This window comes from Phialemonium atrogriseum (genome assembly GCF_030411735.1).
Source record: "Phialemonium atrogriseum strain 8032-3 unplaced genomic scaffold QBC33scaffold_9, whole genome shotgun sequence".
Lineage (NCBI taxonomy): Eukaryota > Fungi > Ascomycota > Sordariomycetes > Cephalothecales > Cephalothecaceae > Phialemonium > Phialemonium atrogriseum.
The window spans coordinates 666,880-692,435 of record NW_026848146.1 but is presented as its reverse complement, the minus strand read 5'-3'; the positions used below and the strand labels follow the sequence as shown (position 1 = coordinate 692,435).

At 55.8% G+C, this 25,556-nt stretch overlaps 11 protein-coding genes across 11 annotated transcripts; 7 read left to right on the top strand and 4 right to left on the bottom strand.

Moving 5' to 3' along the window:
* Window positions 1-333: 333 nt before the first annotated feature.
* QBC33DRAFT_535330 (putative repressible alkaline phosphatase) lies at window positions 334-2,409 on the bottom strand. Its single transcript, XM_060427617.1, has 3 exons — window positions 2,339-2,409; window positions 1,068-2,262; window positions 334-995 (listed from the first exon to the last, which is right to left on the bottom strand). The coding sequence occupies exons 1-3, from the start codon at window positions 2,339-2,341 to the stop codon at window positions 433-435; spliced, it is 1,761 nt and encodes a 586-aa protein (XP_060284759.1). The 5' UTR covers window positions 2,342-2,409; the 3' UTR covers window positions 334-432.
* Window positions 2,410-2,595: 186 nt separating this feature from the next.
* On the top strand, window positions 2,596-3,492 carry QBC33DRAFT_535328 (uncharacterized protein). The gene has a single exon (XM_060427616.1). The coding sequence runs from the start codon at window positions 2,732-2,734 to the stop codon at window positions 3,182-3,184; it is 453 nt and encodes a 150-aa protein (XP_060284758.1). The 5' UTR covers window positions 2,596-2,731; the 3' UTR covers window positions 3,185-3,492.
* Window positions 3,493-3,605: 113 nt separating this feature from the next.
* On the top strand, window positions 3,606-5,198 carry QBC33DRAFT_382201 (putative kinase). Its single transcript, XM_060424070.1, has one exon. The coding sequence runs from the start codon at window positions 3,770-3,772 to the stop codon at window positions 4,835-4,837; it is 1,068 nt and encodes a 355-aa protein (XP_060284757.1). The 5' UTR covers window positions 3,606-3,769; the 3' UTR covers window positions 4,838-5,198.
* On the top strand, window positions 4,984-5,789 carry QBC33DRAFT_382194 (EthD domain-containing protein). The gene is made up of 2 exons (XM_060424069.1): window positions 4,984-5,313; window positions 5,412-5,789. Exons 1-2 carry the CDS (start codon window positions 5,143-5,145, stop codon window positions 5,652-5,654), a joined length of 414 nt encoding a protein of 137 aa, XP_060284756.1. The 5' UTR covers window positions 4,984-5,142; the 3' UTR covers window positions 5,655-5,789.
* A 134-nt stretch (window positions 5,790-5,923) lies between these two features.
* Window positions 5,924-9,297, bottom strand: QBC33DRAFT_449194 (putative plasma membrane h+-atpase pma1 protein; the record flags this gene model as incomplete). The annotated part of the gene is made up of 5 exons (XM_060424507.1): window positions 5,924-8,284; window positions 8,341-8,467; window positions 8,541-8,637; window positions 8,684-9,021; window positions 9,095-9,297. 5 exons carry the CDS (start codon window positions 9,295-9,297, stop codon window positions 5,924-5,926), a joined length of 3,126 nt encoding a protein of 1,041 aa, XP_060284755.1.
* Window positions 9,298-10,964: 1,667 nt separating this feature from the next.
* On the top strand, window positions 10,965-13,409 carry QBC33DRAFT_535322 (ATP-dependent RNA helicase dbp9). The gene is made up of 3 exons (XM_060427615.1): window positions 10,965-11,326; window positions 11,389-11,864; window positions 11,924-13,409. The coding sequence occupies exons 1-3, from the start codon at window positions 11,051-11,053 to the stop codon at window positions 12,975-12,977; spliced, it is 1,806 nt and encodes a 601-aa protein (XP_060284754.1). The 5' UTR covers window positions 10,965-11,050; the 3' UTR covers window positions 12,978-13,409.
* A 34-nt stretch (window positions 13,410-13,443) lies between these two features.
* Window positions 13,444-15,329, top strand: QBC33DRAFT_535319 (uncharacterized protein). The gene is made up of 2 exons (XM_060427614.1): window positions 13,444-14,173; window positions 14,227-15,329. Exons 1-2 carry the CDS (start codon window positions 13,680-13,682, stop codon window positions 15,098-15,100), a joined length of 1,368 nt encoding a protein of 455 aa, XP_060284753.1. The 5' UTR covers window positions 13,444-13,679; the 3' UTR covers window positions 15,101-15,329.
* On the bottom strand, window positions 15,287-16,108 carry QBC33DRAFT_382105 (PHF5-like protein). Its single transcript, XM_060424068.1, has 3 exons — window positions 15,972-16,108; window positions 15,618-15,891; window positions 15,287-15,508 (listed from the first exon to the last, which is right to left on the bottom strand). The coding sequence occupies exons 1-3, from the start codon at window positions 15,986-15,988 to the stop codon at window positions 15,473-15,475; spliced, it is 327 nt and encodes a 108-aa protein (XP_060284752.1). The 5' UTR covers window positions 15,989-16,108; the 3' UTR covers window positions 15,287-15,472.
* Window positions 16,109-16,877: 769 nt separating this feature from the next.
* Window positions 16,878-18,042, top strand: QBC33DRAFT_557995 (pinin/SDK/memA/ protein conserved region-domain-containing protein; the record flags this gene model as incomplete). The annotated part of the gene is made up of 3 exons (XM_060429850.1): window positions 16,878-17,585; window positions 17,644-17,712; window positions 17,767-18,042. The coding sequence occupies 3 exons, from the start codon at window positions 16,878-16,880 to the stop codon at window positions 18,040-18,042; spliced, it is 1,053 nt and encodes a 350-aa protein (XP_060284751.1).
* A 368-nt stretch (window positions 18,043-18,410) lies between these two features.
* QBC33DRAFT_607128 (putative epoxide hydrolase) lies at window positions 18,411-19,942 on the top strand (the record flags this gene model as incomplete). Its single annotated transcript, XM_060432325.1, has 2 exons — window positions 18,411-19,177; window positions 19,220-19,942. Coding segments are annotated over exons 1-2 (1,035 nt in total), but the record flags the coding sequence as incomplete, so codon positions are not given.
* A 314-nt stretch (window positions 19,943-20,256) lies between these two features.
* QBC33DRAFT_381999 (potassium transport protein TRK1/TRK2) lies at window positions 20,257-23,746 on the bottom strand. The gene is made up of 3 exons (XM_060424067.1): window positions 23,254-23,746; window positions 21,507-23,182; window positions 20,257-21,449 (listed from the first exon to the last, which is right to left on the bottom strand). Exons 1-3 carry the CDS (start codon window positions 23,348-23,350, stop codon window positions 20,535-20,537), a joined length of 2,688 nt encoding a protein of 895 aa, XP_060284749.1. The 5' UTR covers window positions 23,351-23,746; the 3' UTR covers window positions 20,257-20,534.
* Between the last annotated feature and the right edge of the window lie 1,810 nt (window positions 23,747-25,556).

The window sequence follows — 25,556 nt, the reverse complement described above, 5'->3', positions numbered from 1 at the left end:
CGCAACAAGCATGCCTACGTGGAGAATCCAGGTTTTAAGAAGCAATCAACACCTATAATCCTAGAGCCCCTCAATCAGGTGGCGACGTCGCGATAGGAGTCAATGTTCTCTTTTCCCCTTTCCGCGAGCAAAAAAGAAGGAGTGTACGGTTTGTCAAGCTCTCACATGTATGGCAGTTACGGGGTTCCCCTGACTTACCTATTTATGTCTAGGAACGGAACTGAAACATTACAGAGCCGCGAATTCCACGATCGTCAGCCCCGGGAAACACGGCTACGGTTGCACAGGGCCTGAATGACTGAAGAGAGACCTGAAGCTGGAAGTAAGGGGTATCTTTCAAAGTTGAATGACTGTTACGAGAGGATGATTATTCGCTATCCAATGATCCTGGAGATATATGCCAAATGAAAAGATGCCCAACCCGTTTATCACTTAGAATGCATCAGCTAGAGAGAACGAATCCGAAGGCTGCTGTGCCATCCAGCTCTCCGGGTGGACAGTCAACTGCGCCGAAAGCTGCTCAACCTCGGCTGCCCCAGGCGGTTCGAGGTCGAACTTCTCCTTCAGTTCCTCCGTAATTGCATCCACGTCGACATCCAGGTAGTCTCGCAGGAACTTCCCGACCTCCGTGTTCTCCACGTTTCCGCGGATCTTGTCCGTTCCCGGTCCGCCCGAGCTGTAGATGTTGACGTCGACCGCAGAATGGCCATGCGTGCTCCAGCCGACCCTGGCTCGCCGGCTGACCATGGCGGCAAAAAGCGTCGTCGCAGCCTCTGGGTGGGAAACCAGGGCTTCGAGTTCCGAGTCCAGGGCATTTTCGATGCCGAGACTCTTGATTACAAGGTTCTTGTTGATCCAGTCTTTCAACGAGCCCGAAGTCTCTGTAACGGACTCGATGTGGTCGTTTAGGAGGTAATTTAGGTATTCCGACGACGCGTTGGCCTTGGCGAGAACCGAAGGGTGCCAGCCGTACACTGGAAGCTCTCCGGGCCGTTCTGTTTCTTCGGTTAAGACAATGTCATATGGTCGAGTTTAGGGGGAACAGGGATGGGGAAATGGTAACTTACGATAAGCCACGGAAAGGCCTCCTGTCTCGTGGTCGCTGGTAGCCACCAAGCTGCCCGGCGTGTCGCTCCGGTCAAGGAAGTCGACGACGGCCTGGAAGGTCTTGTCATACTCTAGCACCTCTCGCACCTGAGCCGCGGGGTCGTTGATGTGTCCAGCATGGTCGATCCTGCTTCCCTCGATCATCAGGAAAAAGCCCTTGTCGCTGTCCTTGGTCGCCTCCTCGAGTGCCTTCAGGGCCGTCGCCGCCATCTCGCTCAGGCTGGGATATATGTGTGCCATGTTGCGGCGGTCGATCTCGAAGGGGATATCGCCGCGGGCAAACAGGCCAAGAGCGGGCAACGAGACATTCTTGCCCTCCCAGAGGTCGTCAAAGCCGGCCCGGTTATCCACGTACGTCCAGCCGTGCTTCTTCTGTGCAATCTCGGCCACGTTGATGTCGTCCTGCCTGCAACTGCCCTCGGCTGAGTTCGGGAGGAAGCGGCACCTCCCGCCCCCAAAGATCAGATCGACCACGCGCCCAAGGGCTCCCTCTCCAATCTCCTGGAGGGCGACCTCGTCATTCTGAGCGCGGAAGTACACGTGGCTGGCAAAGCAGGCCGGTGTCGCGTCCGTCACGTCCGTTGTGACCACCAACCCGGTAGTGTAGCCCGCTCGCTTGGCCGCTTCGAGAACGGTCCCGCAGGGCGTGTAGTCGGGCAGCATCGAGATGGCGCCGTTGTAGCTCTTCTCGCCGCAGGAGAAGGCGGTGGCACCGGCTGCGGAGTCGGTGATGAGACTCATGCTTGATCGGGTCCTGCTCGTGCCCCAAAAGTGCCTGTCCAGGGCCAGGACGTCGTCGTGCGGCAGGCCGTCGACCAGCTGCCTGAAGGAGCGGGTCATGGACAGAGGGGCCGGGCCCATGCCGTCCGAGACCATGAAGACGAGGTTGCGCTTCCCGGCGGGCTTGGACGACGGCGTCGACCCCTGGTTCTGGTGCTGCGTCCACACCGCCAGGACGATGACTGCCGCTGTCGCTAGCAGGGCCCATATAAAGATAATGGTCTCGCGCAGGCGGGCCGTCCATACCGCGCCGCGGAGCCGACGCAGGGTCAAGTGCGGGCCGCTTTGTAGATCTGCTTCGTCTTGCTCGTCTAGCTCGTCTGTGTCGCGGGAGAGCCGACGGGAGTCGGCTAGGAGAGGGGTGCGTGCCGACGCCTGTTATAGTTGCGCTGGTTAGTTTTACACACACGCATACACACACACGTAGCCTCCAAGCTCTGGGGGTCTTTACCATCGTGGTTATTGTGTTGTTGGTTTGCCCAGTATGCGTTAACCTTAATGGGCGATGATGCTGGCTAGCAGTACAGATCGTGAAGTTAGGAGTCACTGACGTCTCAGGAGGCGGATGACATCAAAGCCCACGAGCTCAGGTCATTAAGTGGCCATAGCTTCAGAGTGGCTCCTGACTGCCGTTTTCCCATTCATTTCGCTTACGTGATATGCCGGGCTGTCCAATCATGCCCCTGGTTTCTGAGCCCATGCCCCTACACGTGTAGAACTACATCCGTACGCTGCAACAACTGCCTGCCTCTTAGCTGCACGTCCTGCACCTGCATGGTATTCCCCCCACTCGTTCCCAGATCCTGCATCAGACCAATCTCCCCCCCCAAAAGGAACCTAGACAATGCCCAACCGCCGCGCCGAGCTCCTCGAGGCCGCAACAGCCTTCTGCGAGGCCTTTGCGTCGCAGCAGCCAGCCGCAGCCCTGCTCGAGCACTTCGCGCCCTCGGACGACGACGTGGTCGTTCTCGAGCACGGGCTCCCGGCGCTGGCGCCCTTCCTGGGCCGCGAGTACCGGGGCCGCGACGGCGCGGCGCGGTACCTGGCTGACGTGTCCGCCTGCGTCGCCTTCCGCGACATGCGGTTCGGCGAGTACGCCGTCGACGCCGAGGCCGGCAGGGTCGCGGTCCGGGGCTCCGCGACGTTCACGTGGAAGAGCACGGGGCAGGGCTGGGAGGAGGTGTTTGCCTACTTGTTGGCCTTTGATGGGGACCGCAAGGTTGTTAGGTATGAGATCTGGGCTGACTCGGGCGCTGCCTATCTTGCCAGCCAGGGAAAGCTGGCTGAGGCTACGTAATGTCTGCGCTGATTTTACTCGTTGGGTGTGGTAAGAGGGGTGCGAGCGAGACAGAGTGTGTGTGTGAGAGAGAGAGAGGAGAAGAGGCAGAAAAAGCATGGATGGCTGCTGCCTACTGATGAGGCTCTCGATATAGGTAGTTAGCTTCGCGGGGCAGTGAGCGTGCCGGTCAAAGGAATTATGAATTCCACGAAAAGTACGTGTGTCGCTGTTTGGGATGCCATTTTCGGCAACCCAAAGCACCACCGACAGGTACATTTTTGGAGGGGCGTATGTATGTACTTATTGGAAACCTTATCGCGAGCCCATCACCTTTCTCAGCATCACAAACATTCTGCCCTGCTCTCCGTCCAGCAGACAAATTTTTCAACGTTTCGATGCATACTGATAGAGCCGTCCACAAGTCTGTCGCCTCGCCAGGTTGCGCAGAGCCTATGTAACTAGAGACAAGCTTGTAAAGCTAGCCAAACAGCAACCGCACCGCAACTCAAAAGGCTAGTCTGTAACCAGATTCGCATACCTCTCACATAAGCCTGTCATCTATATCAAGCACGGCTACTCTGTCAGTTGGGCCGAGCAAGCAACATGGATACGATGGTGACTCAAGATCTCGCGGGGCCAGAGCATATGCAGCAGCCGCCAGGCAACTTTCTTGTCCGCCGTTTGACGACTCCCGTCAGTCCCATCAAGGTCCCCAGTACCTTGCTCCAGGTGAACTTCCGGACGTTCAATGGAGCTTCCGTCTTCTTCGTAGACGACGATATCGCCGTCAAGGTACAGACTCAACGCTACATCCGCGACGTGGAGCTCCCGTCCGAACGCGTGCTTCTCGATCTCTCCGTCGCCAACTTCGTTGGCCGTAGTATGGAACGAGAGCTCTTCGAACGCTTGCGATCCGACCCGCACCCGAACTTGGTCTACGAACTCGATGTTGGCCACGCGGAGATTGCATTCTTCGAGCGCCTGGCTCCACTTACCGATGTCTGGGGAGAGGCTGGAAAGCCTCGTCGATATCGCTGGGCTCGCGAGCTCGTCTCCGCCTTTGAGCACCTTGAACACATGGGACGTATCCCGACCGGGGTCCGTGTTGAGGACCTTGGTGTTGATCGAACCGGTCGGCTGAAGCTCGTCGGTTTCGGTGCATCCCCGCGCCGTCCGCCGCCAGAAGACGGCGCCGAACTAAACCTAGTCGAGGGAGAGACCGCCGCGGTCCACCCCATTCCGCCGAGCGAGATGTATCGCTACGACGTGCAGCGAGCACACCAGCGTTTGGCATGTTGCCTACATTACGTCCTCAGCGGCATCAATCCGGATGCCGACCCTTCTCCGGCCTCATGGGACGATCGGAAGATAATTGTGAACCGCGAGGAGCACACAACTGCCCCCGAGGCCGCTGTCGTCGCAGACATCCTTCAACGAGCCTGGAACTTGAAGACAGGGATGGACACACTGGCCATGGTGGCGGAGAAGGCTCGTCGAGCACTCGATGCCGTCCATGTCGAGGAGGAGGAGATTAGATCTCTTCTTGCGGAGGAGCATTATCGATCCCTTCAACCAAAGTGTCGAGAGTGGTTGGCTGCCCAAGAGCCAGACACGAGGTGGGTGGGAAATGTGGAGGATTATGAAGCTGCTTGTGAGGCTGCAGGCTACTAGGACTCTTGAAGCGTATCCTGACATTAAAGCGAAATAAGCATTCCGCGCTATCAATATATGTTGAATGAGGTGCGTAGTCAGCATACGGTTCAGGGACACGAGTAGGGAGTCAAACTTGAGGCCGCGGGTGCTGTTTTCCGCAGGCCGGATATCAATTGCAAGCTACCACCCGTAATGACGACAGGCCTATTAAAACCACCATATCACGCATGTTACGTATGGGGTGATGAATCGGCCGTGATTGATTGTAATTAATTTCCTGCCTGGCCGAAGAAGTCGAAATCACTGTCCGAAACTCAGATAAAATGGCGACCCAAACATCAACCAAGAGGCCCGACAACGTAGTCTGTAGCGTTGCCTTCCTCCGGCGACACCCTGACTTGACCCCGGAGCAGTTCTACCACCACTGGGAGCATGTGCACGGCCCACTGGTCAAGCCCTGGGCACGGAAATACGGCATCGTGTCGTATACTCAGGTAAAAGAGAACAGATATATATATATATATATATATTGGGCCGGGAAAGAGGAGGAAACCCCCCCGGAAGCACAGTTTCTCATACCGTGCACTTACAGGTCCACGCCACCGCGGCCCTGAACCGCAACGCCCAGCCCCTGGGCCCGGAGTCGGCGGACGCCAAGGCCGTGCTGGCCGACTACGATGGCTGTGCAGTCATCGAGGCCCCGGACTTCGACGTCTTGACCAGGGCGTTCAAAGACGAGTACTACCTGAGCGTGATCGAGCCGGACGAGAGGAAATTCATCGACAAGAAAGTTGGTGTGCTCAGGGCGAGGGGCGAGTCTAAGAAGATCATCTGAACTGGGATCGAGGGGGGATGGGTTGATGGAAGTCGGCAAGCTGGTGAGAAATGGAGGAATGTTGACTCTTGAAGGTTTATAGGTCTACTCAAACATCTATTCATAGCATGTCGGTTCTATGACCTTTCCCTTCCAAGCGAACAGAAGGGAAGCATTATAGTTGTACAGCCCCTAGTTGTATATGTCCAGCAAACCCATGCGTGATCAGGGCGCACCCAGTTTCCCATACCATCCACCCCACGGGCGGGGGTCCACGCGGTGCATGCGTCCTACTCCTCCTCCTCGATGACCTGCTTCTGGGCCAGGTAGAACCTGCTCCCGCGGTCGTCCCTCTCATGCTCGACGGCGACCCTGCTGAGGTGCGCCAGCACGTTCTCGACCAGAGTGTCCGAGGCGCTGCGCTTCTTGCGGCCCAGGTCATCGAGGCAGCGCATGCGCGCCATGACGTGGTAGACGACGCCGGCGACGATGGTGACCGCGATGGAGAAGGCCCAGATGACGACGGCGGTGACGATGTCGACGGAGCCGTCAGCCGACAGCAGGTCGCCGGCCGGGCTGGGCCCGTTGCTGGGGTCGCCGCGCCCACCCGAGAACCAGCCGAAGACGGCGAACAGCGTCGCCAGCACGTCGACGCCGCCGATCGCCGCCACCAGCTGCCAGTTGGGCAGCGTCTCGAAGCCGCGCGTCACGAAGATGAGCCAGTTCTCCGTCAGCGAGATCTCGAGGAACAGGATCTCCTGGATGCCGCCGTGCTTCTGAATCACGCCCCCGCTCTCGAGGAGCAGCGTGCCGCGCAGCACCCACGTCCCTGCCGCGAGAAGCGTCCCGAGGACGATGCTGATGATCCAGATCTTGGGCAGCTGCCACTCGACGGGCCTCTTCTCGAAGTGCGCGTTGTCGTAGGCGACGGCGATAGTAGCCAGGTCGGCAAATAGGGCGAGGAAGACGATGAGGTCGGCGCGGACCGTCTCGTTGAGGATGATCATTGACGTGACCAGGTATAGTTCCAGGTGCAGGCAGAGGGCAATGCGGTACTGGATGTACGACTTCATGCGCTGGAAGATCTGGCGAGAGATCTTGATGGCTGAGACGATGGTGCTGAGGCCTGGGGCCAGGAAGACAATGTCGGCGGCAGCCTGGGCGGCCTCGGTGCTGCCCTCGACAGCGATGCCGCAATCTGACTTCTTCAGAGACGGCGCATCGTTGACGCCATCACCCGTCATCGCTGTGAGGTGGCCGCGCTGCTGCAGCATCTCGACTACTTGGTATTTGTGCTCTGGGAAAACCTCAGCGAACCCGTCAGCCCGCTCGCAAAGGTCGTGGATAGCGCTGCCAGCCATGTCGCTGTGCAATAGCTTATCCGAGTTATACACCTTGGTTCCGAGGGCAAGCATGCGGCAAGTCTCTTTTGCGATGGCAATGGCATCACCTGTGAGCATCTTGATGGAGAGGCCGAGGGCCTGCGCCTCAGCTATGGTCTGGGCGGTATCAGACCTGGGAGGGTCGAATAGGCTAAGCATCCCAAGCAGCTGCCAGGGGCCATCTCCCTCCTTGACAGCAACAGCGAGGGACCGGAAACCGCGGCGGGCAAACTCGGTCGCCTTGGCCTTGAATAGGGTGGCCTGCTCCTCGGTGCACTCGCTGATACTCAGAACAGCCTTGGGAGCTCCCTTGCAGCAGGTGTAGCGGACACCCTTGTAAGTGCAGACGGCGGTGATACGCTTACTGACGGGGTCGAATGGGGCGAAGCTCTCGGTCTTCCAGCCTGAGCTGATCATCTCCTTAGCCTTGGGGTACCTCTTCAGGGTCAGGACGGTGATCTTGTCAATGGGATCAAGCGCCTTGATGTTATGGGAAGATGCAAGGGCAGCAACAGCCATCATCCAGTTGATGTCGACGCCTTCCATAAGAAAGGGCTCGCGGATGGACAGCTGGTTGGCTGTAAGGGTTCCGGTCTTGTCTGAGCAGAGGATGTCGACACCGGCAAGCGACTCAATGGCGGTCAGTTTCTGGACAATGGCTTTCTCCTTGGCGAGATAAGCAGCGCCGACGGCAAGAGTGGTCGTAGTCACAACTGGGAGACCGACGGGGACCCCAATGATGAGTAGGATAAGAGCGTAATGGAGCAAGTTGATGGAGCTGTCCTCGGGTAGAACGATATGGAGATGGCGGTAGAAGCTGCCAATCCAGGAGATCAAGATGAAGATGACGACGAGAACCAGGAGCGTGCTGCCGATATTGTCCATTATGGCCTTGAAGTGGCCCGAATCCTTGGCGCCCTGGACGAGAGAAGCTGTCTTGCCGACAAAGGAGGCCTGAGCCCCGTGGGTGACGACAGCATACGCCTTGCCACGCTTGCAGCCAGTCGTGTAAAAGAGGGTGTCGGTCATGTACTTGTCCACGGCAAGAGACTCGCCAGTCATGGCCGACTGGTCGATGGCAAGGATGGGATGGCCGATATGGGGCACTCCTTCCTCGTCTTCGTCGCTCTCCTGGAATTTCTCGTGGCGGGGGGAAGCAACGTCTTGAGCATTGAGCTCGGCGTTGTACTGAGAGAAGCCCTCGGTGTTGTTATAGTCACAGATAAGTCTGGCATCAGCGGGGACAACAGTTCCTTCTTCAACCACGATCTTTTCGCTGGCAATTAATATCTGGTGCGAACTAGACAGGGACCGGATGCACTTACAATATCGCCCGGCACAAGCTCACGGGCTTTGATTTCCTTTTCCGTACCATTTCGAACGACGCGGGCTTTCATGGCGATGTCTCCTTTAAGTTTGGCAACAACATCCGCTGCCTGTTTCTCTTGGTACCTGAATTAGGGGTCGATGAAGCATTAGACACAGTAGGCAAGGCATTGGATCGAACGTATAGAGTGTTGCCTACCAGCCCACAACAGCGTTGAGTAAGAGAATGCCACAGATAATGCCGGCATCTAAGAAATCCCTAAGTCCAAAGGCAAGTATGGCAGCCGCCTCCATAACTATAGTTCAACTGTCAGCTGATAAGACTTCTCGGCAGTCGACGACCAGCCGACCGGTGTTTCCGGGATCGAGACTTGCCGTAGAGAATTGGACCCCTGAAGAAGCCGATGAACTTGAGCAGCATGTTCTCCTTCTCACTGGTAAGTTCGTTCCAGCCGGAGTACTTTCTTCTCCGCTCCGTCTCCAAATCATCGAGACCGGTGCCAATGTGTGTAGATAACCAGTCGTCCGGGGTGACGAAATCACTAAGTGAACTCGACGAGCCACCTTTGCGGCTCCGCCAGAATGCCCACCGGGGCTTCTTCCCACTTACCGCCCCTTCTTCCTCATTCACCTCCAAGTCCGCGCGAGGGTCCCGGTAGGTGTCAATGTACCTCACAAGGCTGTTCCGGGAGTCAGCTTTGCTTCCGTTGGACCTGCCTGGAGGGGAAACTGGGAAATGGTGAGGGGGCTTACGCTCTGTACTCATCCAAGTACGGGTTATCACCCTGGCGATGCCTATTGACTTCACGACCGGGCCCCGTGGAGCTCTGGGTTTCATTCAGGAAACTGCCAGATTCTATATCGCCCTGGTAATCCGGATCAGTGCTGAGAGGCACCGGCGGCTGGAAAGACCGGCGACTCCCAAACACCTTCACCTTCATAAAGTTGGGTGCCATTTTGATACGACCAACCAACTTTACAGTCCAGCTGTATTTCAGGGCGGATAAGAAGCGGAAAGGGAGGAGTAGGAGGAGGAAGAGGGGGAGGAGAGGAGGGAAGGAGAGGAGGGGGAGAAAGGGAGAGGAGAGGGAACAGAAGGAGATGCCTCGAACAGCCCATCTTGGACGAAGGGATCTTGTCTGTACTTATATAATTCATCCGTAGGCACACGAGCAAGGAGAGCTAGGCGTCGTAAGGCTCAAACCACACCAATGGTCAAATATGCCTCACGGCAAGAACCATCTTCTGTCATGGACAGTCGACGGGGTCAACCAGGGGCTCCGGTGCTCCAAGCTGATCAGACAAAATAACCTGCCAACGAACCACCGGCTGCCATATTGTTGCCAAAGCCATTCAGACAGCAAACAGGGCGACGAGGCCCGAGTTGACCAGTTTCGAAAACAAGGATTCCACGGTACCCTTGGTGTTTGACAATAGGCAAGAGCTCGGCAGCAGGATGATGAAAAATGCCTCGATGATGTAATTATAGAGTCGGATTGGAGGAGAAATGAGAGGCATTTCGAACTTCGAAGGGCCCAGGCGATGAATTGGACTCAATCCCTTTCAGCGCCTGTGGTTTCAGACTGGCGTCGCAAGTGAGAATAACTCCAAAGATCGACCGTAAAATCGCTCACCAAGCTCGGGCGGCGACGCCTACCTGCTGGGAAAGAAGCTCCCCGGGCGAAACACCAATTCCCGGCTTTTCCCCCGTGCTACTTGGCGCGCGGCGTTCAGTTCAGTGCCGACACCCCTGCTTGTACCGTCCTGGAGCTCTTGGGTCACAGCCTCGGCCCTCTTCCATGACCTTTCTAGAGCCTTGCAGCAAGTACCAGACGCATGAGTGGTTGGTCCCAACACTGCTCTAACTGACCTACATAATTCCCACAGACAAGTCTTACGGGATTCAGAGTGTTCAGTGCTTCCATGGCCCTAAGTGCATCCCAGTGGTGGGATCAACAACCCAAACAAGAATCTTCAGACTGTAGAAGCTTGATCGTTGCCAAGACCGGTTGTGATTTGCAAGAGTTTATGATGAAGAGAACCAAAGGTTCGGCCCTGTCCTGAGGTCCGACTCGTAACAGTAGACGGCAAATGCAACTGCAATGGAGTTGCATTTGCCGTTCTTAGGCTGTTGCACTGTTGTCCATCAGTTTGAAGAAAGACTACATAGTACCTCCACCCTTCGGTTCCAGCAAGGCGCCGAACAGCTCCTTGGATGTGAACAAATCCCTCATGAGGCTATCCTAGAGACAGGAGACTTGCGGTCCTAAAACGGCAACACCTCTGACTCGGGGAGTCTCATCTAGGTTGTACCACGAAAAAGAATAGGAGCAAGGAAAACCGCAGGGATCCCGGGAACTTCACAGGGGTATTCTTGTTCTCGAAGACCCCAGGGATGATCTCGGAAACGCGGCGATGATCAAACAACAGGTGAACATATCGTGGGATTATTGTTGGTTTATATCTCTGGGGAGACCTATAGAAGCAGCCAAGGTGGAGAATAACTTTTGATGCCTAAGGCATCAACTTACAACTGCAGCCGGTGTCCTGCTTTCCCCCTTCCTGCCCCGCAGGCTCTCGAAAGTCGCCGATAAGATAAGGGGAAAAAATATTCCCAACCACTACTAGGTCCATCCTGAGGATCCCATATATCCCTAATTCCTCGGACTCCTACGATCTGTGAGCGTCAGTTGATTCTCCGACGAAACGATGAAGCGCAAGCTCGATGAGAACGACGAGCCGTCGGCTTTGGCCAAAACGGGAACGTCTTCAACGGCCGATACCTCCTTCTCTGATCTGGGGCTCGACCACCGTCTTGTGCAGGCCATCGCAAAACAGAACTTCTCGAAACCTACCATGGTGCAACGGACGGCCATTCCTTTGGCACTTGATGGCAAGGATATAATTGCCAAGGCCAAGACTGGCTCCGGGAAAACTGCTGCTTACGCCCTACCTGTGATTCAGAGTGTATTGAAGCGGAAGCAAGTACGTTTACGAAAGACAGCATCACCAATTGTGTGCCCAAGCCTTGCTAACTGGAGATAAAGACGGATCCCACTGCCGCAACTACCGCCCTCATATTGGTCCCAACCCGCGAGCTCGCCGATCAGGTCTTCAAGGCGGTCGAGCTCTTCTCCTCATTCTGCGCAAAAGATGTGCAGGCCGCGAAGCTTTCGGATAAGCTCTCCGATGCTGTGCAGCGCTCTATGCTCTCTAGTCACCCCGACATTGTCATATCAACACCCGCCCGAGCATGGCAGTGCATCGAATCGTCGGCCTTGTCTCTAGACAAGTTGACCCATCTCGTTCTTGACGAGGCGGATCTTGTCTTGTCATATGGTTATGACGCCGATCTGCAAAACATTGCGCAGGCAGTGCCCAAGGGTGTGCAAACCATCCTCACAAGTGCAACTATCACTGCTGAGGTCCAGACACTCAAGGGTCTTTTCTGCCGGAACCCTACAATGCTGGACCTAAAGGAGGCTGATGCCGAGGGAGAAGGTGTGCAGCAGTTTGTTGTCAGGTACGGTTCGAGGCGCTATCCGCATAACCCACCCCTGCGGCTCCGCTAACGGCTTCTAGGTGTGCAGAGGATGAAAAGTTCCTCTTGTCCATGCTCATTTTCAAACTGAAGTTGCTCAAGGGCAAGAGCATCATCTTCGTGGCCGACGTGGACCGGTGTTATCGTCTCAGGCTGTTCTTTGAACAATTCGGCATTCGAAGCTGTGTCTTGAACTCGGAACTTCCTGTGAATTCGAGGATACATGTTGTCGAGGAGTTTAATTCCGCCGTTTACGACATTATCATCGCTTCGGACGAGAACGAAGTGCTCGGGGATGAAGATGACTCACCAGAAACGGATGGGACGAAGGATGCAGGCGAGCCAGGAGACAGCGGGCGCACGGAAAAGGGGTCCCGACCAAAGAAGAAGCGGAAGACGCCGAAACGCGATAAGGAGTATGGCGTCTCGAGAGGTATCGACTTCAAAAATGTGGCATGCGTGATCAACTTTGATCTTCCTACCTCTGCAAAGTCGTATGTCCACAGAATCGGGCGGACGGGCCGTGCTGGCCAAACGGGCATGGCATTGAGTTTCGTCGTCCCGTCCGAACTCTACCGAAAGCACATCCCTACAAGCATCAAATCCGCGGAAAACGACGATAAGGTATTGGGCAAGATCGTTCAGCAACAGGCAAAACAAGGGAAGCAGGTGAAGCCATACGTTTTCAATATGGACCAGGCTGAAGCATTCCGATATCGAATGAATGACGCCCTGCGTGCAGTCACAAAGGTTTCTATCCGAGAGGCGAGGACTAGGGAATTGAGACAGGAGCTGCTCAAAAGCGAAAAGTTGAAGCGGCATTTCGAGGAGAATCCGGCCGAGCTGCATCACCTCCGGCACGACGGGGAGCTCAGAGCAGCCCGGACCCAGGCACATCTGAAGAATGTACCTGACTATTTGCTTCCCAAAGAAGGGAAGAAGGGCCTCACGTCGGAGGAGATTGGTTTCGTCCCACTTAGGAAGGACGACAAGAAGTCTCGGGGGTTCAAGAAGGGCAGGGGTAAGGGGTTCAAAGTGGGTGCGCGGAAAGGCGACCCTCTCCGGACATTTAAGGCCAGGAGGAAGACCAAATGAAGATCCGGGGATTGATGGATGATACATGTGGCCCCCGCCATGGGGCAAGCTTAAAGAACAATCTATGAGAGGCCTGGAAAGAGTAGAGAACCTTGGCCTCCACCGTTTTCATGTCAAGACCAGGTCACTTACAACCAGTCCTCGGCTTTCGAAGTTGCAGATTAGATGACCGCTGTTCTTCTTCAATGCATTGGTTGAGACTAGCAATAATGTTTAATGAATGCCATGCGACGTCGTAAGTGCATCGGCAAGCCAAGCAGTTTGGGGTTGGTCCAGAAACGGTCGAAGTTCTTGAACGGGATACTGAAAGTCCCTAGTTCGGGCAGGGGTGGATGCAGGTCCCGGTTACGGGTGCAGATAGTTCTATACTTGATTTCTTGCAGAGGTTCCTACTATATTACGGGTATGCGATTAACAGCCAGCCTATCCCCGCATGCGCTTATCCAACTGGGCCTGCCACCCACCACCGATATACCGAGGCAAAAGAGACTGCAATCACCGAAAAGTGTGTTTTGTAAGTGAGGTCAGCATGTGTAGGCTCTCCACTGGCACTGCCATTGAAAGCGCGTGTCAAGCCGCGAGAGTCACATTCCTCCGCGTCAAGATGTTTTAAATAACATCTCCATTGCTCATTTCCTTCCCTGTCCCCCCGGTTACCGTGCCATCGTCATCACCCTCGTCGCGCTTCCCAAAGACGCAGTAATGGCTCCCAACGCCTCATACACGGCGACTGCGAGCCCAACTCTCACCGACAGTTTCTCTTCATCGCATATACTCTCCGCCTCGATTTCATCTCTGTCCTCGTCTGTCTCGGCGGCGCGGCATTCCTCTTCATACGTCTCCAAGACCTACCGGCAGGCCTCTACGCTCTTCCTAACGCGTCGGCTACCCGAGGCTCTGTCCACCATCCAGCCCCTGATCACCCCGCCAGCCTCGGAAGACACAAACGGCGTCGATGAGCCCGCGCCGGTCGCCAGAGCCTCCCGCACCACGAGAGTCAAAGTGTGGAGCCTGTACCTGACAATCCTGAACGCCATACTGGAACTGGATCCGGCCGAGGGGAAGGAGACATTCGGGGCCCAGGAATGGCGGTCCATCTGTTCCAGGGTCCGAGAAGGCGAGGTCTGGGAGGAGGTGGTCCACAATGGCTACCACGGAATTGAGGGGAACGTGGACTCGGACGTCGTCATCAATCTGTGAGTATTGATTCGCCTTCCGAACGACCTGCCCCAGACTAACAAGCCGCCAGAGCCACGCTCCTCCTGGCGCATGCACGCACGCAGATTTTGAACCAAAGGCGCCTAGAGAGCTACTTGGCAGCGGCTAACACACCCAACTTGGATATCTCTGACAGGTTCCCGGTAAACCCGTCACCACGGCACCCTCCAAGGCACCGCTCCCCCGCGAAGGCAACCAGCGGCGCCGACACGCCCCGGGACCTCAACGCGCGGGTCAAGATACTGGAGCTTTACACACTGCATGTGCTCCTTCGCAATAACGAGTGGGACTACGCACGCGAGTTCATCAGCATGAGCTCGGTGCTGGACGAGGAGAGGCGGGAGGCCTTTCTCCAGGCATTACAGAGCCTCCAGGAAGACCAGCAGGAAGCCGACAGGCGGGAACGGGAGGAGAAGCAGCAGCAGGAGGACCAGCTACGCCGCGACATCGAGGAGGCGCGGAAGCTAAGGGCTGAGAACGAGGAGCGCGAGCGGAGGAGGCTGGAGGAGGAGAGGGCGCGCCAGGAGGGCAGCGAGGTCGACTACGGCATCGACAGGACGCCAAGCGTTGCCGGATCCAGTAAGCCGAGGCGTCCGACGAACCAGTATTCGAGCATATCAAGGCCGCAGCCATCAACATCCAAGAAGACCAACGCCATCGCGCCCCCTACCCTGGCAACGAGGGCCGTCACAGTCCTGTCTAATATCCGGGGGATCATCGAGCAGATGGGCTCGTCCTTCCGAACCAACCCTATTTTCTTAATACGGACGCTAGCGTTCATCCTGGGCGTACTCCTCATGTTCGGCCGGAAAAGCATACGCGAGAGGATCTCGCGCATCCTAGGCACCAGCTGGAATAAGATCAAGGCCACGGCGGGCATGGGCGTCAAGGTTAGCTACATCTAATTCTGACCGCCCCCCGCAGTCGATCGTTTGGCTTCACTTTGTATCACGTCGTGTACACACATGGGGCGTCATTGGGAGGGGTTTAATGTTAGCATGAATAGGCGGGAATCCGACAACTGTGTTTTGATTTGTTTTTGTGCCCTCAGCACAAAATGGAATGGACGTTTCCTCCCTTCATAGCCAGAAGTCAAATGTAATTCGTACAACAAGTACATATTTCAACTCGAAACCCCCCAGCTCTCTTTAACTCCTAAGAACGCCAATACCAGCTTCTTTCCCAGATGGATAGATAGACCCTCAAGGTATCATCTAAAAGAACGGTGCCAGAAAAGAGAGAAAGAAAAGGAGCCCAAAACCCGGGCGACACCGATGCTAGTAGTTCCGATTTGTTTTCTTCTGGTAGAATAGCTATCGAACAGGAACACATTAAGTCAGTATATCCAAAGGTCTTGAGATACTCCAGAGGGAGTAGGTAGGTAGATAAGGGGGGGTAGAAAAATAAACAAGGAGAACTCACATCCGTCCTCGAGCTCCCCAGATTGATGATCTTGGGGCAGCCGTCGCGGTCCTTCTCGAGCCGGGTGCACTCGAAGCAGTAGAAGGCGTCCGAGATGCCCTCGCCGCCGCACACGACGCACTTGTTCTGGTAGTTGCCGAAGCTGCACTCGTCGCAGATGCGCACCAAGGTCGTCGGCCGCACGTACGAGTCGCACACGGGGCACTTGCCGTCGCACTTGTCGCAGAGCCGCCCGATCGCGATCCCGGCCTGCTTTCGGCACATTACTAGATCGCTGGTGGCGGGGGTAGAAGAAGTTAGCTGCGGTGGATCTTGGCGAGAGTAAAGGAAGAAGTCGCAGGGAGATAAACTTACGGGTGATGGCGAGACATTATGAAGAAGAATCGTAGGGCCTGGCGGAGGAGATTGTGTTGTTTGGTGTCCTGTCACGCCGACTTAGGAGGTGGAAGTCGAGGATTTTCTACGAAGGGCGCGCAGAAGCCGAGGATTTCTCAGCCTTGCCACAAGCCACTGAAGTTTCTGGAATTTTGTTTGGTCAGCCTTGCCGCATAAGCTGCACAAAACTTATGCAGATCTCTTGGCATGTGGGGCCACTTTTAGTGTACTTCGAGGTTCCTGCGTGCCTTCCGTCACTTACACCTCGAACATCCATTCATTGTACGCATATAAAGCATACACCTACCTCTACAATAAATAGCCTAGTAAACGGAAGGGAAATTGTTAGGGAAGTAGTCAAGTACCTCAGATAGTCTTCTTCCTGTTCGAACGGGATTGTTATTTGGCGCGGGTTGCATCGATACCGCTGCGACGTAAATCGCACACTCGAACTCCTGGGAATCTGATTACCTTAGCCATTGGCTGAAATTCGTTACAGCTGAAGGGAAAGGAGAATAGAACAAAATACAATAGAGGTTGAGAGCTCGGTGTTAGGTACCTACTCATCAACAAACAGCCGACGTCCGGTCCTGAAGAGCCTCACCCAGAGGGGAGCAGGGATCTGCTTACTACTAGTTATGCGCAGGCGGGGAATCGGAAAAGTCAGTAGCCGCGTCACATTTCCCCCATCGTTTGCTCGGAATTCGCCGTCGAGTGCTTCACAAACAGGACAACAAATACAATCTTGCTAGTCGAAGTATCTTTCCCATCTTTGTCGAGCGACCTCACAGCTATGGAAATCGATGAGGAGTAAGGATCTTCCCGCCTGCATACGTACTATTGGCTAACGCATAGTTCAGCGCAACACTTGCAACCGCAGACGCAATGGTACCTGACCCGAAACTAGCGGATTCGAAGTCGGATCCCGAACAACAAAAGACTGCGCAGAAGCGCAAGGCCTCGACTGCCACGTCTGAACAGGGGGGAGAACAGGGGGGAGACACGTCCCCAAAACGGGTCAAGTTGGACGAGAACGGCGTCGCCCAGGAAAACGGAACACCCTCTGCGGCTGGAGATCTGGGCCAAGTATCAACCCGTCCGGACAACAAGTCTGGCGGCAAACCAGATGACAAGTTGGACAACAAGTCGGACAACAAGCCGGACGACAAGCCGGACGACAAGCCGGACGACAAGCCGGATGACAAGCCGGATGACAAGCCATATCAAGATGAATCTCACACAGACAGACCGGCACAGAAGGAAGGCACGCCGCCTATAAAGGCTCGGGATGAGGGCGTCTCGGCCAAGGCATCTGCGGAAGCCCGGCGACCGTCCTTGGCTGCAGCACCAGATCGCCGAAGTAACGTCAGTCAGGAGGAGAGGAGACGGGGGCAACGCCTGTTCGGGGGCCTGCTGAGCACACTAAGTCAAACCACCTCAAGCTCTCAGCAGAAAAGGCGACTTGAGATTGAGCGTCGGCAGCAGGAAAAAGCACAGCATCAGAGAGTCGAGGATGACAAGCGCCGAGTCGAGAAGCTAGCGAAGCTCAAGAGCATCCGGAAGGTCGAGCAGGCAAAGTTCGACGAACAAGTGGTATGTCCGACTGACGGCTCCTCCGGGCCGTGGCTGCGCTAACCTCGGCCGATTGCAGATGAGATCCCGTCACTCCCGCATGCTCGCCACGGCGCACAGTCTTGGAACAAAGAGCAAGCCCACAATAGTAAGCTCGTCGCATCCTGCCGTTGGGTAACGTCTCTAACCGTTGTGTTTGCAGTACTATCGGCCGTGGGAACTCACGAAAGCCCAGGAGGACATAATCAAAGATCAGATCCGCAACGCCGAAGATACGATCGAGAGAGAGATGCGGGTGTCCAAAAGCCCCAAGGAGCAGGGACTACATGATCTCGGCGCAACGGTTGGTGAGCTTGCTCCCCATCAAGATGCTAACAACGGGGCTCCGGCGTCGTCATCCAAGCTCAGCCACGAGAAGGACCATGACGAGCATGGGGATGTCATGGTCGAGGCTGAGGAGGATACGGTAATATACTGACTAACTCTTGTCTTCCCCCCCTTTCCCCCACGTGTTCCATTCTTGCAATGTATTTCCATAAGTCACTGGTTGAGTCAAGGAGCGGCCGACTATTCACGCCATTGGGCCTGCGATGCGCCGGATCCATCTTCGGGTTTACTGTAATATGTGATACCACTGTATTTGGGAGCTCGGATCCTTTTTGTGGTGCCAAGGCGGCGAGTTTTTTTACAACCCATGGAGTATAGTCAGGAACTGATGATAGCGCTTTATGAGAGTCGCCTCGCGGTCGGAGAGATTCCAGCTGCGACACAGTTATAGTTTTACCGAATGGGACCAATTGCTTTGCACAAAAGCGGCCGCCCGTGAGATTCGGCTGACACAGTGGCGCGAAGAGTAAGCCGTCTGTAATGCGCAGACCCGGACTCCTGCGATTGTCTGCCTTCCTCACGAGTCACATGGAAGCTGGAAATCCCGAGTTGGGTGGGACTCCGCTTAAAGCTGCAGATAGGTAGGTAGGTAGGTACCTCGGACAACAACCCTGGCCTAAAATATGGGCGAAGCCTTGAAAAGGGCAGCCCGGTTCATTGATCCTCGGTTTTCTAGGTACTTAATGTGGTCATCTGTTGGCAGAGCCAGGTGTCGCGTAAGGCAGCTCTCAGCTTAAAGGTTCTCGTTTTCTGAGAACTTCAACCCGGTGCTTCTAAACCTATAAAGAGAGACCTTCCCCGCTATACTAGGTCCCTTAACTGAATCTTCAACATCGGCGCTCTCTCAAATGCTCCTCGATTAGCATACAACCAAGCCGGCCCGGTCGCACAACACACGCAGGCCGAACCCCGCAATGGCCCCAGACAAGCTCCGGGTCAACGACCCCCGCGTCGAGAGCCGAACCGCCCAGCTCAACGGCCGGACCTACCACTACCTCCTCGGCAACCCCGCGGGGGCAACCCCGCCCGCGGCCACCGTCGTACTCCTCCACGGCTGGCCCGACCTCTCCTTCGGCTGGCGCTACCAGATCCCGCACCTCCTCTCCCTCGGCCTCCGCGTCGCCGCCCCGGACCTGCTCGGCTATGGCCGCACCGACGCCCCCGACCCCGTGGCCGCGTACTCGCTGCGCAGCGTGGCCGCCGACATCGCCGCCCTGGCGCGCCACGTCGTCCTCGGCTCCGCCGGCTCCGCCGGTCCAGGTTCCGAGGAGGGAGGAGGGGCGGGAGGGGCGGACGACGTCGAAGCGCGGGTCTTCGTCGGCGGGCACGACTGGGGCGGCTTCCTGGCCTGGCGGGTCGCGCTGTGGCACCCGTCCCTCGTCCGCGGCGTCTTCAGCGTCTGCACGCCCTACGCCCCGCCCTCCCCGACCTGGGTCGACCTCCCGGCCCTGGCGGCCCGCCTCCCCCACTGGCGCTACCAGCTCCAGCTGGCCGGGCCCGAGGCCGAGGCCGCGCTGGTCGGGCGGGACCGCCTCCGCGCCTTCCTGGGCGGCATGTTTGGCGCCCGCGGCGCCCGCGGCGAGGCCGTCTTCAGCACCTCGGTGGGCGTCCTGGTGGACAACCTCGACGCCGTCGCAGCCGGTGGCAGGCCTTGCCCGCTTCTGACGCCCGAGGAGCTCGACTTCTACGCCGACGAGTACGCGCGCTCCGGCGGCGGCATGCGCGGCCCGCTCAACTGGTACCGCACGCGGCGGGCCAACTACGAGGAGGAGCTGGAGCTCGTCCGCGGGGGTCGCACGCGCGTCGCCGCCCCCGCGCTGATGGTCGTCGCCCGGCGCGACGCCGCCCTGCCGCCTGCCATGGCGGAGGGGATGGGGGCGCACTTCGATGGCGGGTTGGTCAGGGGGGATGTGGATGCGGGGCATTGGGCGCTGTGGGAGGCTCCCGACCAGGTCAATGCGTATGTTGGCGAGTTCGTCGTCGGGGTTCTGGCGCGGGAACGGGACCGGGTTAGGGCCTCGATCTGACTCAATGCATGACCGGTTGACGTGTTTGTTTGCTTGTTTGTTTATGCGCTTGCCTGGTCGCTCACACTACGCTGGCAAAGTACGCTTACTGATGGAAGGGAAGTATTCTTGTTTGCCTGCTGAGGGCAAGATGATTTCTGTGCGACGCCTACCGTCGCGCTGCGTCACCTCGGCTGGAGTCAGCTCGCTTGGCTTATATGACTCGATCGGAAGCTGTTATGCGGGATCGTAACAGCAACCACATGCGTGTGCACAAGGATCTTTCCGTATATATAAGATCTCGCCCTAAATCGTCTATACCAACAGACAAGTTTGCTATGCTGCACGGCGGTCTATAGAAGAGCATGCAAAAAAAAATGCTAGCAAAACGACCGAAAAAAGAACCCGGATTCCACCAGTAGAACGGGAGAAAAGAAGGCATCATCCAAGGCTGATAGTTCTGTGTCTACCTATCTGCCATAATGCATCCACCATATTTACCGCCACCGATATTTACGTTACCCAACTGTTGCACCATGTTCCCAGCAGCAGATGTTCTCGCCCAAGGATTTCAATGTCATGCGTCGTTCCCGTCTGCCCTCGATTTCGCAAAAGATGCCGTCTGGGCTCGTCGTGCCGGGTGCATCTTCGATGCCGACTGGTCATCATCATCTTCCGGACCAGGACCGGTCGTCGCCCTCCGCAGCGGCGAAAATCCCGAAGCTTTCAACGGAACTGACGGCCCCGGATGCAGGAACTGGGTGATGATGTTGCTGTTCATGCGGTCCATGCTCCTGCTCCGGCCGCGTTGCAAGCTGGTGCCTCGCCCTTTGGTCCCAGTCGCAGCCGATGCCTGTGATGGTCTGCGTGCAAGTCTTGCGTCGGCGTCATCTGCCTCCTTAGAATTGAGCGACTCGCTGGGGAGCAGGATAGCCCGATCCAGGCCGTAAGGGAGGCCGCGGTGTCTCCCACGGATCTGCATGGCAATGATGACAAGCTTGCCAACGACGGTGAATTGGGAAGAAAGTGACGGGTCGACGCCAGGATATCCGAAAGTAAGCCCGACGGTACCGTAGGCGCTGACGATCTCGAACAGAATAGGGAACATGGCGATTTGCCCGGACATTATGCGCGGGCCTTCGGCAATGGTGAGAATGAAGAATCCGAGGAAGATGAACCACAAGTCGAAAGACAGTTGCCGACGCAAATGTGCACCAACGTAAGACATATCGCTGGCGTTCGCTGGGTCATCCACTGGGACATCGCTGTAAACGCCCAGCGATCTCTCTTCGTAAACATTTGTGCGCCGGACCGAAATGGCGACAGGGAAGACGGAGATGTACATCATGATCAGGTACGAAGTCTGCACGGCGGGATGCACGAGAGCGATGCTGATGCAGGAAAACCCGGCCGTCCTCGTCGCGGTCGCCTGGAAAAGACCATCGAGTATCCGAATGCCAACGGGGAGGTCGGCCACGACCCCGCCCCCAAGCTATCAGGAAATTAGCATCGACGTTCACGAATGAGAGGAGGCGATGGCGAGACTCACGTCGAGAATGATGAACAAGATGAGGTCGACGCCGTTAAGGATGATGAGAAGCCAGAATAGCCACCAAGTTGCGTGTGACGGGAAGAGCAGGGTGAAGCAGCGTCGTGGGTGATCGAGGAGGAACCTCAACTCTTCCCACAATCCCGAACCACGGGGCACAAACAACGAGGTTACCCAAATTATGAAGCGAAGCATGACCGGAAAGCCAGTGTTCCCGATCACGATGAGGAAACTCATCAGTATCAGGGGGAAGACAGCCGTATTGAACGAGTTCATGCTGTCAGGGGTCAGGGTCAGGCCCACGTCCATGAAGGCGGAGTTGGCAGTGAAGATCCCCCACCACGTCTTGCTTTGCCCAGCCGCGTCGACAACGGCGCCATATTTCTTGCTGTTCTGAATGAAAGGGACCAGGCAGATGACGGCGAAGATGGAGAAGCCCCAGAAATAGCCGATCAGGAACAGCGCGAGCGTTTTAAGAGACCGGTACTCGATACCGCCGAGTTCCTCCCTCTGCTCCTCAGTCAAATCTGGGAATTGCGAGTTTCGGCCAAGCGTGGGCTCCCAACTCAAGTATGGAGCGCCATCGTCCTTGTTGCTGCTGAAAGCGGTCCTCATATTCTCCAATGTTTGCCTCCTTTTTGAGGGTGTTATATGGATATTGTCCTCGTCGTGATGCAGCTTCTGGTCCTTCTTGTTGAAGATCCTCGGCTTCCGCAGCCGGAGGATGTTGAAGGTTTTTGCAGCGGCACGGACATCATCTGTGACATCTTCGGCCAACTTCTCTCTCTGTGGCCGATTGGGCTCCTCAATCGTGATTGCCTGACGGCGGCCCTCAGTATTTGCTCTGGGCGGACCAGCCAGACCATCATTCCCGGTGGGGAGTCTGGAGTCCCTCCTCCCTAGCCCGGCCGGGTCGTTTTCATCCTCGTCTCCATGCTCAACCGGCTCTGGTAGCATGCCTCTCTCGGCGTCTCGAGGCCCAGGAATCCGAAGTACCTCGTCGTCTCCCTTTCTCTGTCGCTCAACAATGGCAATATGATCGTCGTCTGGGTGTGCGGGCGGAAGCTTTGTTATGCCGTCTTCTAAGCCATCGCTCCTCTTGACCGTGTCGGCAAATTTGATCTCCATTCGTCTGTTCTCTTGGGGCTCGGCATGCGGGGATTGGGATTTTGGGCCAAAGCCATTTTGCTCAGGACCCAGTGCATCCTCATCAAGTGTCTTTTCAAGGGTAGGGTCTAGCAGGATGCCATCGTTGGTGATTCGAGATTTGGCACCGTTGTGCATGACTCTGATGTCCCTGGCATTGACACCTCTCTCGACCCGGTCAGCGTCGTTTTTTGCTGCAGACCTTGATGTTGCCTTGGATAATGTCCCTCTGCGCTGTCTTGCTTCGCGGACAATATGCTGGAAGCGCTTCTCAAACCAGTACAGGCGAAGGAAGACAACACAGGAGTGGATGGTTATTGGGTTTGCCATCATGATCAGCAAGTGGATGGTAACCTGCTGGAAGGTGTTCAACAGGTTTACGTTGACTGTGTTCAACCCAGCTTGAGTATTGGCAGAACTGGCAAAGAAGAGGGCATCAATGTAAGCCAACTGGCTATTTCCCCCCGCGACACGCCCTGCTGAGAATATTATGACAGAGCCCAAAATGGTGAGAGAAATAATCCAAAGATCTGTTTGTGCATCGGAGTTAGTGCACTTCCGCAAATGGGAAGGACAAGAATGCCAGGTCTGGGACACTCACAATGAACTGTGATGAAGTTGAAGTGAGGCTTCTTGGCAAAGAAAGAGGGCCGAAGGCCCTTGATCTGGCCCCAGACAAGGTCTTTAAAGTTGTCCATGTTTCAGGCGGAAGCGATGTGTCGATTTGTGTTGATTCGTCGAGGTTGAGAGGTCTTGATAAACCTGATGTGTCGATGCGTCGATGCGTCCGGGATGATATTGGAGGTTCGTGATATATAAGATTCAAGCCTCCCAAAAGTACAGGCCTGTACTTCGCTCTATCTTGGCCTTTGAAATAACCATGCTGCCCCGGCTTTCACTCTGAGGATTCCTTCCGGGAAAGCAAGGGTCAATCGAGTATTCTCTCAGTAGTCAGAAGAAGTAGGACCTGGGAGACTGGCATATTGCTAGTCCAAAGTTTCAATTCTCAATGAGAGAAAGAGATTCCAAGTGATGATGAGTGATGATGAGTGATGATGAGTGATGATGAGTGAAGTCGAGTCCAAGAGGCAGCCAGAAGTGAAGCAAAGAAAAGTATGGTCGGTCGCAAGACAGGGTGGCTGAGAGGACTGGGCCACGAACTGATTTAGCTTCCAAGAAGGCGGGGCTTGGCAAGGGACGGATAATCAGGTGAATGGGCAACTGCCGCCTTCCATACAGGAGAGCTGCAGGGGAAAGAATAGTTATGGCCTTGTAGCTAAACCAACGTCAAAAGGCAAAGGGGAGATAAATCAGCCGAGGGTCTTGAAGAACTTGGGCATGGAATCGGGAGTCGCTTACTGGGGCACGGCAATTCCTCCATCGTGGCCAGAGCTATATTGAATACCCTCTCCAAGCTTTCTCACAGCAGCTAAAAACTGCTTGGCGGCTGCAGCTGTGGTCCAACAATGAAAAACCAACGTTGGGAAGGTGTGTGGCCACTGCTCAAGATGACGGATTTCGCGAACCAAAGATATTAGGAGGAAATTACGCTAACTCACTTCACAACACCCGTCCGTCTGCGCGTACAATACGGAGGCGACACGCCACTCGCGTCTAGTGTACTATGGTAATAAGGGCATCCGTGCATATTAATCCTCAGGTCTGCACCGAGTCTGATTAGCAGCCTCATCCTTCGCAGAAACAACAGCCATTCCCTGGTTTTGACTTCCTTTTCAGTATCTGCCTCGACCATAAAATGCAGCACCCAGAACATAGAATACAGAACTACGACGTAGGTACTGCAGCCATCCAAGGATATGGTCGCGTGTTCTGCAGTCCGCCGCTCTTTATCATTTGGTCCGATATTGAGTCGTGCTGTCCGGGTCGGATAAGAATGGAAGTTGCCCCCCAACCAATCCGACACACCTCTCAAGATGCTTCCCCAACAACACTGACTCAAGGACGCTGACCACAGTCACTACAGTTGCTGGCTAGGGCTTGAAAACCTGTTCACCGTCGTTCTCTACATACCTACCTACAATGGTATAGTTAGCCAGGAGTCATTCGAAGGCAGTATGTATCTGTGTAACTTTAGACACCTGAATAGAACTGCCTCGAACCGCCACAGTTCTGAGCCTAGACCCGCCTTAGAACAAATTGGCTGCCTCAATGAGTTAATTGCGGGAGATAACGGTAGTCTCGCGCAAGGCGAGGGAAGTAATCCCCCTATCCTATAGGATGGAATTATGGTGGACCCCAAGGTACCTTGGTAGGTGGTTCCTATGCGCATATGCGCATGCATGCACATGCAGATCATCATCATGCAAATCTGTTTTTGGTCACGTCAGCTCAAAGCCCCCGTTTTCACCTTGCGTTTTGCCGCGCGCGATAGAACTGCGTTTTCCTTCCGCGTCTACCCGTCCCACCCGACATTGCCTAGTAGAATCCAAAATACACCAGGTTGTAGCCCACGTGCGTGAAGCGATTCGCAGGAGTCCCTCTGACATGGGCGGAGTGCCGACCCGGGCAAGGACGTGTTAATTCGGCGGTGTAGGATACGATGTAAGTGATAAGTGATAACAGACAACAAACAGACAGGCAAGGGACGGGAGGCGACTGCAAACTACGGAACGAAGGTAGGACAACTGGAATGGAAGTGGAAAACGATATTGCGCCAAGCGCAGTTTCTAGGTTTGTAATTTTCTTTTCTGCCCGGGTATCAGGTATGTCTCTCTTTTTGTGATAGACATGGGAACAATTTGATGATATCTTAAATAACAGGTTTTTTTTCACTCTTGATGCCAGTGTTTCCACACTTTGGCGGGGGGGGGGGGGGGGGGGGGGGGGGGGGGGGGGGGGGGGGGGGGGGGGGGGCGGGGGCCGGCGGGGGGCGGGGGGCGGCGG

Coding starts and splice junctions, on each gene's coding strand:
- QBC33DRAFT_535330 (XM_060427617.1), bottom strand. Junction 996..1,067: donor AGGCCTTTCCGTGGCTTATC/GTAAGTTACCAT, acceptor CCGAAGAAACAG/AACGGCCCGGAGAGCTTCCA.
- QBC33DRAFT_535328 (XM_060427616.1), top strand. CDS start 2,732: ATGCCCAACCGCCGCGCCGAGCTCCTCGAGGCCGCAACAGCCTTCTGC.
- QBC33DRAFT_382201 (XM_060424070.1), top strand. CDS start 3,770: ATGGATACGATGGTGACTCAAGATCTCGCGGGGCCAGAGCATATGCAG.
- QBC33DRAFT_382194 (XM_060424069.1), top strand. CDS start 5,143: ATGGCGACCCAAACATCAACCAAGAGGCCCGACAACGTAGTCTGTAGC. Junction 5,314..5,411: donor GCATCGTGTCGTATACTCAG/GTAAAAGAGAAC, acceptor GTGCACTTACAG/GTCCACGCCACCGCGGCCCT.
- QBC33DRAFT_535322 (XM_060427615.1), top strand. CDS start 11,051: ATGAAGCGCAAGCTCGATGAGAACGACGAGCCGTCGGCTTTGGCCAAA. Junction 11,327..11,388: donor GTGTATTGAAGCGGAAGCAA/GTACGTTTACGA, acceptor CTGGAGATAAAG/ACGGATCCCACTGCCGCAAC. Junction 11,865..11,923: donor GTGCAGCAGTTTGTTGTCAG/GTACGGTTCGAG, acceptor AACGGCTTCTAG/GTGTGCAGAGGATGAAAAGT.
- QBC33DRAFT_535319 (XM_060427614.1), top strand. CDS start 13,680: ATGGCTCCCAACGCCTCATACACGGCGACTGCGAGCCCAACTCTCACC. Junction 14,174..14,226: donor TCGGACGTCGTCATCAATCT/GTGAGTATTGAT, acceptor ACAAGCCGCCAG/AGCCACGCTCCTCCTGGCGC.
- QBC33DRAFT_382105 (XM_060424068.1), bottom strand. Junction 15,509..15,617: donor TGGGGAGCTCGAGGACGGAT/GTGAGTTCTCCT, acceptor CCTGTTCGATAG/CTATTCTACCAGAAGAAAAC.
- QBC33DRAFT_381999 (XM_060424067.1), bottom strand. CDS start 23,350: ATGGACAACTTTAAAGACCTTGTCTGGGGCCAGATCAAGGGCCTTCGG. Junction 23,183..23,253: donor CAACTTCATCACAGTTCATT/GTGAGTGTCCCA, acceptor ATGCACAAACAG/ATCTTTGGATTATTTCTCTC. Junction 21,450..21,506: donor TCTTGTTCATCATTCTCGAC/GTGAGTCTCGCC, acceptor ATTTCCTGATAG/CTTGGGGGCGGGGTCGTGGC.